The sequence below is a fragment of the Polypterus senegalus genome, chromosome 12, assembly GCF_016835505.1.
Source record: "Polypterus senegalus isolate Bchr_013 chromosome 12, ASM1683550v1, whole genome shotgun sequence".
NCBI classification, from domain to species: Eukaryota; Metazoa; Chordata; class Cladistia; order Polypteriformes; family Polypteridae; genus Polypterus; species Polypterus senegalus.
In genome coordinates this window covers 150,987,776-151,000,118 of record NC_053165.1, presented here as the reverse complement: position 1 = coordinate 151,000,118, position 12,343 = coordinate 150,987,776, and the positions used below count along the sequence as shown (strand labels likewise).

The 12,343-nt window shown below is 35.6% G+C and overlaps 1 protein-coding gene across 1 annotated transcript in view; it reads left to right on the top strand.

The window, feature by feature from the left end:
* The window catches only part of scg3 (secretogranin III), a 65,588-nt gene that overhangs the window by 5,717 nt on the left and 47,528 nt on the right, over positions 1-12,343 (top strand). The window contains exons 3-8 of the mRNA XM_039770320.1: positions 859-911; positions 1,775-1,814; positions 2,037-2,240; positions 9,706-9,848; positions 10,526-10,687; positions 11,960-12,146. Of these exons, the coding sequence (XP_039626254.1) occupies positions 859-911; positions 1,775-1,814; positions 2,037-2,240; positions 9,706-9,848; positions 10,526-10,687; positions 11,960-12,146 (789 nt within the window). The remainder of the gene's footprint in view (positions 1-858; positions 912-1,774; positions 1,815-2,036; positions 2,241-9,705; positions 9,849-10,525; positions 10,688-11,959; positions 12,147-12,343) is intronic.

The following is a 12,343-nucleotide window of genomic DNA, read 5'->3' as shown; positions in this document are numbered from 1 at the left end:
AATCAGTTAATAAACACATACTTTTAAAAAAAGAATTATTCTAATTCTGTTAAATCACTTATTTATATAATAAAAATATTAAAAATATACATTTTGTATAAATATTTAAATGTAACACAAGAGCTTTACTTTCCTTTTGCAAGGTCGAATGGACTATTTTCATTACTAGTTAATCCTTTTATTGCTTTAATCCGATTATACTCTTGGTATTACAGACGTAGTTTCTTGAAGCCTGTAATATGTATACTATCTATCTATCTATCTATCTATCTATCTATCTATCTATCTATCTATCTATCTATCTATCTATCTATCTATCCCTGTACATGTACACTTTATATTTGCATGGTTAAGTAGTTAAGCGAGTAGTTAATTTTATTGACTCATTTCATTATTGTACATTTGTAGAACTTACTATCCAATTAGGTAGACTTGGCTCAGACACAGAATGTAGGAAATATTTTAATAATTGCATTAAAAATTATAGTAATAGATTTCTGTTGCTTTTAAAAATACATTTTAACTGGCTCAAAACTACAATACCTTCAGCAAAGCAGAAAATAGAAAAAAATGCATGTCATAATGGCTAAAAGTTCATTTTTAAATTTTTGAATATATTAAACATTTATTTTATTGTATAATAAATCATTATTTTTATTAATTATTTGTTTTGAACCATAGTAATATGATTTAGGCAGTGTTCAAGAGCCGTGGAATGGTTTGCAGCATCTTGCATTGCTGGCACCGTGCCTGTCCCTTCTGCATTTATCAATTAAATTTATAAAATTGAAAGTACAGTAGACCAGAGCTTTTGTGGGCATTTTTATGTTACATAACAATTTTATTTTACATTCCCAGATAAATTTATTTATAACAGAGAACTGAGTGAAGAAAGGCCTTTACAAGAACAGGTATAATATTCAATGTCTCTCTTTCTAATAACACAAAGATAATTTTGTATTACTCATTCATAACAATACATATTTTCAATTTCAGTTTTGATCTGAAACATTAATTTTTTCCCTTCATTTATATTACTTTTTATTGCTTTAAAATGTCATGTTTAGCACAACTGTATAAACTAGATGTTCATAAACATTTTCATTCTTTTGTTAATGATGTTTTAAAAGTGTACAATGTGTAATTGTGTGAAGCACTGTGGACTATAAATTAGGAGTCTGCTAGTTTAATTTCTACCAATGACTCTAAGCAGTCTTAAATAAGTTGTCTAGCCTGTCAGAAATATGGAAATAACTGTACTATATAATTTTTAAGACACTTTGGATAAAATTATCAGGTAATAAATTTATGTAAATGTGTCAATTGATAAGTGCTGTTTTACACATAAAAAATGACATGTTTTATAAAACCTCATGATATTCAGTGCCCTGCAGTGGGCTGGTGCCCTGACCGGGGTTTGTTTCCTGCCTTGAGCCCCATGTTGGCTGGGATTGGCTCCAGCAGACCCCCATGACCCTGTAGTTAGGATATAGCAGGTTAGATAATGGATGGATGGATGATATTCAGTCATGAGGTGCATCAGTTAAGTTTCACAGAAATATTTTATAGGCAGCTGTGAGTGAAAACAAAGATATGGCCGTATAATACATATAAAGGATTCAGATTTAGATACATACCACACTGCCATCACACCAGCTCACCAATCCATTGGACATTAATTCAGTTTATTTATAATGAATAAATGTATATGTTACTCCCACTAAAATGATTTTGAATGTATTCACTTTTGGCTTTTATTGGTTTGACATTGCAGATTGCAGAAGCGGATAGCGTCACCAAATCCATTCCTAAAGGTAAGAAACTTAAATTGCATTTTCATTACAGCCCTTAAGATGACATTGAATACATAATGTTAACTATTTCCATAGTTTATTCAATGAAATACGTTATGCAATTCTATTTATCTGTGGAGGAATAATTGCTAATGACATATAAGATTCCCAATGGCAAATTACTTACCTTGTTTTCATTTTTCTTCTTTTTTTTGTGCTGGACATTGCAAACGGAATCTACAGAATCAAGAAATGATTCAGATAGTGATGATTTCAACTTGCTAAGATCTTTAGTTGAAAAGGTGAAGAAAGAGACTACAAATGAACCTTCAAACATTTCTTCAGTACCTGTACCATACGCATCAGAAGATTTAGATTCCACTAAGGCCCGCAGGCTATCAGAGGACTATGACTCCACAAAAAATGGAATGGATTACAGACTTCAAGGTATATGTCAATCATTTGAAATTATATTAAAGACTTTGAAGTATATTTCAATCATTAAAAAAAAATCTTTTTATTTCTTAGCTAAGGATTAGGTATGTTTCTGCAGAATGCCACATCCTTGTGTTTTATTCATCAGGCCATGACTTTAAAGTCTTTTTTGCAATCATGTTTTGTATATTAAAGTAAAAATGACTCCTGTAAACACTACATATAAAAATAGTGAAAATGTATGTGAAAGTCACTTTGAAACCTCCTACGCATACATTTAACTCGCTGAATAACGTGGGGTAGCCTATCAACTCGGCCATCTCAAAATACCACAGAAAAGCTATCCCTTCTGACTTCATGTCTCCAGTGAGTCTTCACCGCTGCCTCTGCTCCCGTATGTAGATTACATATGACTTCTGAACTGAGGGCGCAGTAACTACTTCTGAGGATTACAACTAGTCAACTCCCAGCATCAGTTCCAGGAGTCAGAGAAAGATAGTCCGTTGCTACCAAAAAACTGGGTCAAAGATCCTTTAGCGTCCCTGCATCTCTCAGTTCTCAATAAGCCTTAAAGTGCTGTGCCTGCAAGACAACACCTTACTAGCTCAAATTCAGAAGCAACATAGTCCAATCCATTCTCACTTAGGACCGTGTGCCCAGCCAGAGACTGTGTATGTGTGTGCATTGGTATTTGATTAAACTGAGAACTTTCCTGTTTTTAGATAACAGGCAATCCTTCTGATGAACATTTACCAGAGTGTCTTCTTGGATGGTGTTAATATAAATGCCTTAAATTTTTTTTAATAACCCCCTGCCCCCCCCCATTATCAACAATTAGAGAAGTAGAGCAGCATCACTATTGCCTAAGATAAAATGGCCAATACTTTCATTAAATGGTCTTTAAAATATAAGTGGGTGCTTTAAATAAACAATCATGAACAAACAGAGAGCAGAGTGCAAAAAAAGTCATTCAAATCAAATTAAACTGTACAGTCAGCAAAATTTTATTGCATAATGTTTTTTCTCCCTCAGTCCACTGAGATGCCTCTCCTACTTTCCCATAATTAATATCAGGCTTACAGCTTTTGCCTCTCCTTTTCTCACACATATTTCCTCACAACCATTTGAATCCTTGCCCCAGCTCACTTTCCAACTGCAGACATAAACTGCTACTTTAAGAGTATAGGTCTGAGATTAAATCCAGGTTATTCCTGAAGCTGCTTATAAGAATAAGGATTTTCCCCCAAAACAGAGTTTTCTGAATGACCTTTTACTTATGAGGACAGGTATCTATTTTGGCATTGATGTCAGTAGGAAGCCAACGATCCCATGTTGGTTTTACTAGCAACTTATGGAGCCTTCCTTGCTTCCTGGTTCAAATTAATTTGAAAAGATCTTTGAAAATTCTCTTATGAGACACCCTGTGGGGTTTTCTCTTTTGTTATATGGCTCCTATAGTAAAAGTTTTTCCCTGTCATTTGCCGCAATAATCTCTTTGTCACCTGGACTAAATATTACAAAGTGTTTGCTTTTTTTAGATAGATAGATAGATAGATAGATAGATAGATAGATAGATAGATAGATAGATAGATAGATAGATAGATAGATATGTTTGCTTTTTTAGATAGATAGATAGATAGATAGATAGATAGATAGATAGATAGATAGATAGATAGATAGATAGATATGTTACTGATCCCTTAAGGAAAATGGCATATGTATATTTTATTGAATATAAGGATAGGTGAAAGTAGTTACTACTGCTGTTTCATGTATTCTGAACTTGAATGATGCACCCAGTTGTTGTGGAGTTTGCATGTGCTTCCCATATGCTCAGGAATATTCCTCCCACATGCCAAATAATATGCAGGTTAAGTTAGCCAGTAGGGTGGCACGGTGGTGCAGTGGGTAGCGCGGCTGCCTCGCAGTTAGGAGAACCGTGTTCACTTCCCAGGTCCTCCCTGCGTGGAGTTTGCATGTTATCCCCATGTCTGCGTGGGTTTCCTTCCACAGTCCAAAGTCATGCAGGTTAGGTGCATTGGCAATCCTAAATTGTCCCTAGTGGGTGTGTGCTTGGTGTGTGTGTGTGCCCTGCGGTGGGCTGGCGCCCTGCCTGGTGTTTGTGTCCTGCCTTGCGCCCTGTGTTGGCTAGGATTGGCTCCAGCAGACCCCCGTGACCCTGTAGTTAGAATATAGCGGGTTGGATAGATAGATAGATAGATAGATAGATAGATAGATAGATAGATAGATAGATAGATATGTTACTGATCTGTTAAGAAAAATAGAACATAAAGTATAGTGCAAAAAAGTGCACATTTCTACAAGACTAATACGATACATAAAACATAAAAATAATAAAATAAAGTTGCCATGATAATGCTTCTATTATAAATAGACAATGTGGAAAGAAGTATTATATATCCTGATACCACAGGATTCCTGCAGCATCTTCAAGCACACAGAGGTGAAATGAACCAGTGACTAAAGGTGCTTCAGGATAACAAGTTGTGAAGAAAGTGGGCAGTATTAGTCATCATGGCCTCTAATTATGCCATCATCCTCTCTTTTGTCACTGTGTCCAGAGTCAGTCATTTAATTCTGTTTGTTTTTCTGATCAGTTTATTGAAACATCTGGTATCCTCTGAGTGTTTATTACTCCCACAGCAGACCACAGCACAGAAGGGTACACTAGCCATGATGAACTATAGACATTTTTTATAAATGTATGTGTATATACTATATGTATAAAGAGACAGAGCTAACTTAACCTCAACTCATCAGAAACACTTTCATTGCAATGCATTGCCAACACATTCATATTCCACAGAAGCAGTGAAAATGTTGAAGCAGGTACCTACTTTTAGAATTAATCATTAAAGTCAGTTACTTCAAAATTATTTGTCACTCTTAACAAATTGGTGACTTGTTGGTGCAGTGAGTACCACTGGTTCCTCACTATAGAAACATGGTTCAAAATTCTGGATTATCAATGCGTGCTTTTTTCAGTATCTTAGCTTTTTCTTTTGTCACAAAGACAGGTATGTTAGGTGCATTGCCTGTTTTAAATTCCCATCCAGGTTTTCTTCCTCCCATGTGATTGATTCTATCAGGTGAAATGTTACAATAACCTTTTCACCTATAATGGAGCAAATGTGTCCAGAAATTGAATTAATTGTAATGTAATGGATGAAATTAGAACAATGAAGTAATATGACTTTAGAGTTATTTATTAATCTAACATGTGGGAAGAATGTGGGAGGAAAACCAAAGCATAAAGAAAAAAAAAACCCACACAGACACAACAGAATGTCCAAACTCCAAACACATGGCAACTCGATGTGGGATTCAAACCTAGGATATTGGATTCATAAAGCACAAGCAATCATCACTGCACCACAATGCTATCTCCTATAAGCTATTTAAATCAAGACATTAACAGATGTTAAAAAAGTTCAGTTCTGCTAAGTGATCCAACATTGTCATTCTTTTGTCACCTGCTCTCTTAATGTGTTCTGCCGTGTGCACTTTTGTGCTAATGGTTTACTTCAGCTTCCCCCAGTGTTTGCCTCCATGTGTCTTTGTCTTCTGTTATCAAGCTGGTACAGGCAATAGCACTTAGAAACATAAGCAGCTGCTGGGAAGAGTACACATTTTTACATATATGTTTGAGTTTATCATATCTGTGTGATGAGCAAGATTTAATCAGTTAATACAGGTGCAGCAATTTCGAATACTTTGGCTAAATAAATTATAAAGAGATTAAACATTAGGATGAGAGCCCTAAATCTGTCTCTGAACATCATCAATGATTAATATGGCTATACCACCTAGAAGATCAGAGAGAAAACAGTTGGTTATTTGTATTCCCTAATGTATATTTTCTTGAATATAAGGATAGGTGAAAGTAGTTACTACTGCTGTTTCATGTATCCAGTATTCTGAACTTGAATGATGCACCCAGTTGTTGTGGAGTTTGCATGTGCTTCCCATATGCTCAGGAGTTTTCCTCCCACATGCCAAACAATATGCAGGTTAAGTTAGCCAATGAAATAAACTGGACCCTCTGTGAATGCATATGTGAATGTGCCCTCTGATGGGTTGGTACCTTTTCTATGGTTCTACAGACTTCCCAAAATGAATTAGAATTGAATTTCACTAAGTATGTTACATGTCAATAAGGTATTCAATACTACATCTTCCTTAAAACATTTCACATACCCCCACACCCATCCAGAGAGCAAAGAAAGAAAGAAAGAAAGAAAGAAAGAAAGAAATCCCATTTTGTTGTAATCACTCAACTATATTAACTCTTTCAGGGCTGATGTTGACTTTTGTCAAAATTCAGGGGTAGAGGACGGTAATGGGCTATAAACTGTGACAAAACTCGTCTTTATGTTTTAAATTCAACTCTCTTTGGTTGAAAGAAAGTTACGTAGCTTTGTTGATTTGACCTCGATTCCCTGCATGTGCTTGAGTATTGAAGAGCCAACAGCCTCCAAAATGGCATCGACTTCTGGTGAGACTAACACAAATGTGCAAATCAAAATACTCCATGGACATTGTACATATTATCGCTGAATCAGACTCTGGAATGAGTGATCTGGAGATGGATATCGAAAACGAAAGTGAGGTACCAGCATCAGCACATCGGTCCCCAGCTGATCGTGGTGCTGAACATGTTCATGTAGCTGATGCACCTACAGCAGCGTTCACCTAGGAGGACCACCACTTATGATGACAAGATGTACAAACCAAATTGCGTCACACTGCGACTGCCACAATCGCCTACGTGCTGTGCGAAGACAAAGAGGTAGCCGGCCTGCCGTGCATTCCTGCTGGCCATCGAGCCGCCCTGCACAGCCAGTCATGCCGAACAGCCGTCAACACCAGCCACAGTACCCAGCAACAGGCGTTTTATGTGGATTTATGTGTGAAACCAAGCATTGTGTGCTTTTCAGAAAACTAAGTTTTTCGGAAAAAATATTCAGCCCTCAAAGAGTTAAAGAGTCCAAATAGAGATTAGCAACAATTAGACACTCTTAACTGATTACAATATTAAGAAACACCTATCAGCTTATAAAGACACTTTCGACTCTTCCTCATAAGATGCATTTGATTATTTTTCTTATTTTAAGTAAAAAGGGACCTCATTTTCCCCTAATGTGTTATATATGATGGGTTACAATTCATCCATTTGAGTAAGACAAAATACCTGCTGTCTAGTGTAAGATACCGCAATAGATTTTTCATTAAGGAATTATGTCCCAGCAGGTGTAACCCCAAACACTGCTATAAATTAATTAGAGGTTACTGTGATCTCAAAGCTGTCTAATACATAGGTAAAGATTTTATTTCAGTAATGTCTGAGAAGGGGACAGTCCTAAAACCTGTGACCAAATAAATAAAGCAGGTGCCTGATGATATTGCTTACAATTAGTGACCTGGGTATGTTTTGCATAGTCTGAGTCAAGAAAGAGATGTCCATAATCTATTATTTTGTATTCATTTAGAACATGTTTTACTATACTGCAGTGGGCTGGCGCCCTGCCTGGGGTTTGTTTCCTGCCTTGCGCCCTGTGTTGGCTGGGATTGGCTCCACCAGACCCCCATGACCCTGTAGCTGGGATATAGCGGGTTGGATAATGGATAGATGGATGGATGTTTTACTATAACTGCATCTTTTACTTAAGGATGACTGTATATTTTATGTGAAAATCTTATTGAAATGTTTCATTCCAAATACTGTCCTAGATTACCTACCAATGCACTGTTTTAAAAGTGCCAGTATAGCTTGGAGATATTACCAGTATCTATACAGTATACTTTCTGGGATATATTGTGAAGGTAGTTAAGGAGAGCTGAACAAGTTTCCTTTAGAAAAGTTTTTAAATTGCATGTAATAAAAGGGAAAAAAAGTTTTTTTCTAGGTAGATGAAGTAGTGGTATTAGACAAGAAAACATAACTCCTAGAGTGCAAAATAAAACTTCAGGGCTTCTTCTGTCATCTCTTCTATCATCTTCAGAGTTATGTTTGTTATATTAAGTAAGCCCACATTTTAGCAGAAGAAGAGTGCCTTTTCTCTGCTGTGAGCTAGAAACAAGATTCTATTGCTCTCTTTAATGTGAGTTTTCTGACAAGGTGCCTGAAGACTCCAATGGTTTTAATGCTTGTATGTCTATGGCTCACTTGGGCATAAATGCTTACAAAATTGTTAGTTCAAATCTTGACTTAAATATTTTCTCTGGTAGTGTGAACTATTTGTTAAGATACTGATGCTTTGTATGGGGTGTCAGGTCATGACCTGTATTGCAGGAAACAGGAGGTGCTTTATTAAAGGGACAGGACCCTGAAAATGAAAAAGAGAACTCTATCAAGGCTCAGTGGTCATAGCTGTACTAAGAGTATACTGGTTTTACCATCAAAAGTAGCAGTGAGAAAGAAAATGATTCTATTGCAACAATGGCAAGTATGCCAAGAGTACACCAAGTACTACAAGTATATAAATAAATACTGTGTATATATATTATGGCTTTGTGGATTTTCCTCCCACATTCCAAAGACATACATTTGGAGCCGATTGGTGACTTTAATTTGGCCAGTGTTGGTGTGTGCATTAGTTTAATTGGCTCTAAGATAAAGAATATAAAAGAAATAGTAAAAAAGAAAAAAATATAGTGATACAAAAACAGACTAACAACAATGAAAAAGGAGTGTTGGACCACCAGCTGGGTTACCCCTTTTAATAAGCTCAAAAAACAAACAGTGCTTAGGGCACAAATAAGGTTGGCTTGATTCGACTCGCCCTCATTTATACCAAGTCAATTTAGTTATACTGACATGTATGTATAAAGCGGAAACTCCAATTTATCAGGAAAAAATCCAGTTGGACGGAATTCTAACCCTTGAGTGGAAAACCAGTTAACCACTGTATCACACATAACATATGCAGTATTATATTATGCGATGGGTTGGCATCCTGCCTGGGGTTTGTTTCCTGCCTTGCGCCCTGTGTTGGTTGGGATTGGCTCCAGCAGACTCCTGTGACCCTGTAGTTAGGATCTAGTGGGTTGGATAATGGATGGATGGATGGATTATATTATATTATATTATATTATATTATATTATATTATATTATATTATATTATATTATATTATATTATATTATATTATATTATATAAAGGTCCTGTGATGAAATAGTGCCCTGTCCAGGATTGCTTCACACTTTGAACCCATGCTGCCCCCATTAATCTAAACTGGATTATGCAAATCTGAGACTGTATGACTGTATGTGTATATCTGAAGAACAAAATAGGAGAAGATTAACTGGCTTGGTCAAGATCTAATGGTGAATCACTCATCAAGCAAGGATTTAAATGGTTCTCCTTAACAGTTTGGTCTGAGAAGTATAACACTGTGAACAAAGATTAGAAAAGCATAGCTCTGCTAATGTTGGGTTGTTCAATGTACATTTGTAGATGACCCAGATGGTCTTCACCAGCTAGATGGAACACCTCTGACAGCAGAAGACATTGTTCAAAAGATAGCAACACGGATCTATGAAGAAAATGACAGAGGAGTGTTTGACAGAATTGTTTCTAAATTGCTAAATCTTGGACTGGTATGATTTGATATTTCCCTTTGGGGATTAATAAAGTATCTATCTATCCATCTATCTATCTATCTATCTATCATATAGTGCCTTTCATATCTATCTATCTATCTATCTATCTATCTATCTATCTATCTATCTATCTATCTATCTATCTATCTATCTATCATATAGTGCCTTTCACATCTATCTATCTATCTATCTATCTATCTATCTATCTATCTTATAGTGCCTTTCATATTATCTATCTATCTATCTATCTATCTATCTATCTATCTATCTATCTATCTATCTATCTATCTATCTATCTATCTATCTATCTTTTTTATATAGTGCCTTTTACATCTATCTATCTATCTATCTATCTATCTATCTATCTATCTATCTATCTATCTATCTATCTATCTATCTATCTATGATTCATTTATCATTAGTATATTAAAGTAAATGGTGATTTTATTTTGTTTATCAAAAACTCAACATGTGATGCAACTTGAACATTTATGTTACCATGGCAAATCATACCGTATATTCCTGAGAAGACTGAAAGACATTCATTAATGATTATTCATTGTCAAATGCACTGAAAAAGGAGTTATAAATAAAGTTGAAGATTTAATTTACAATCCACATTCATCCTGTGCACTCAACTAAATATCTAATACTAAAAATATTTTTATTCATAGATCACTGAAAGCCAAGCTTACACATTGGAGGATGAAGTAGCTGAAACTCTACAACAGTTAATAGCCAAAGAAGCACAAAACAACATTGAAATTGACAACAGCAACCTGGACTACCCTACTGCGAGGACTGATGACTACGCCTCACTGAAACAGGACACAATGGTGTGTATGTTTTATCAACATCCACTGTACGTTTTCACTTAATGGTCCAATGGGTGGCACAGTGGTTTAAATGTCTGTCTCACAGGTCCACTGTAGTGGGTCCATATTCCATGTCTGCTTGCTGCCTGTGTGGCATTTACACATTTTCCCTGTGAGAAAATTAATCTCCATCTGAAGTGGAGCAATACTGAAATCAGAATAGGAAAGCAGAAATTACTAAAGATTATACAGTCGCTAAATCCAGCTAAAGACAATTATGCAAATAACAGAGATGGCCGCTGTACTGAAACATACTGTGAGTTGTGGCAGTTCCATATTCATAGTCTAATAGTGCTCTTAGGAAATATACTTGGGAGATTTAATATTGGTTTCTCTGTTTTAGTTTGCCCTGTACAAAATGTAATGTATTAAAATGACAGTTATTTTATTGCAGAAACAAAGCAACAGTACCTCAATGTTAAAACTAAAAAGAGAAAAGTATTCAACATAAAAGTGAGGCCATAAAGAAAATTACGCAAAACAAAATCAAAAATAAATGTACATATTGTTTTCAAACCCTCTTAATCTAATTCAGGGTCATAAGGTAGCCAACATTTATCCCAGTAGCTCTGCGTACAAGGAAAGAATCACGTCTGGTCAGGAAACCAGTCTATTGCTCGACCCATTCTCACTCACATGGGTTCAATTTGGGAGTCACCAATTAAACTAATGTGCATGTTTTTGGGAGGAAAACCAGAGTACCTGTAGAAAAACCTATAAAGACATTAGGAGAATATACAAGATCCACACAGACAATGACCTGGTATGGAATATCAACCCAGGATGCTAGATCTTTCAGCATATCGAAATTAGACCATAAAGAATGCAACTACCTACAAATGACTATAAAAAAAGAAACTAAAATAAAGACAGAAATCACACCACTGAAAAATGATGAATGTGTTTTTTTTTTCAATAATAGCTATACTAATTCTGATATTATATTCTTTTTTATTGCTTTGTTTTCAGTTTTATCTGATTCCCTGATAGGGAATGCTATTTCTTGCACTGTTCTTACTGTTACTGAGAGCTGTTACTGTTACTAGTAAATCAACTAATGAATTCTAATTCCCAACTTACACAGTACATGACTAGACTAGTTTGTTTATAATACAGTATGTACTAGCAATCAAATTTAAACTACATTTTGATTATTTCCAGCTTTGATTATTTTTTTTTAATTTCCAGGGCCACCCTGCATGCAATCTGATTCATTTTTCTTTTTCTTAAAAGCTTACAGACAAACCGAAGATCAGGAATGAAGAGGATCACATGGCCGATGATGTCGATGACACTGTTGACAGCAGCTGGGCTCCTCCCAATGAGATGGAGCGCAGAAATCAGTTGTCTACAGAAGATGAACTTGAAGACCTTCAGTACTTCCCAAATTTCTATAACTTACTGAAAAGCTTGAATTCAGGTTAGCATTCTTTTCAAACACAATCCGCTTCGCCAAGAGAAGCATTGCAGGCACCTGCGAGTTATTGTCACACATAAAAATGTGAAACAGTTTTAAGGAGAGTTGTTCAATAGACAGAAGAGATGTCACCTGCTGTATTTACTCTGTTAGTCATTTGTTATTTTTGATCCTACCTATCGAATAAAATGCACAGACAT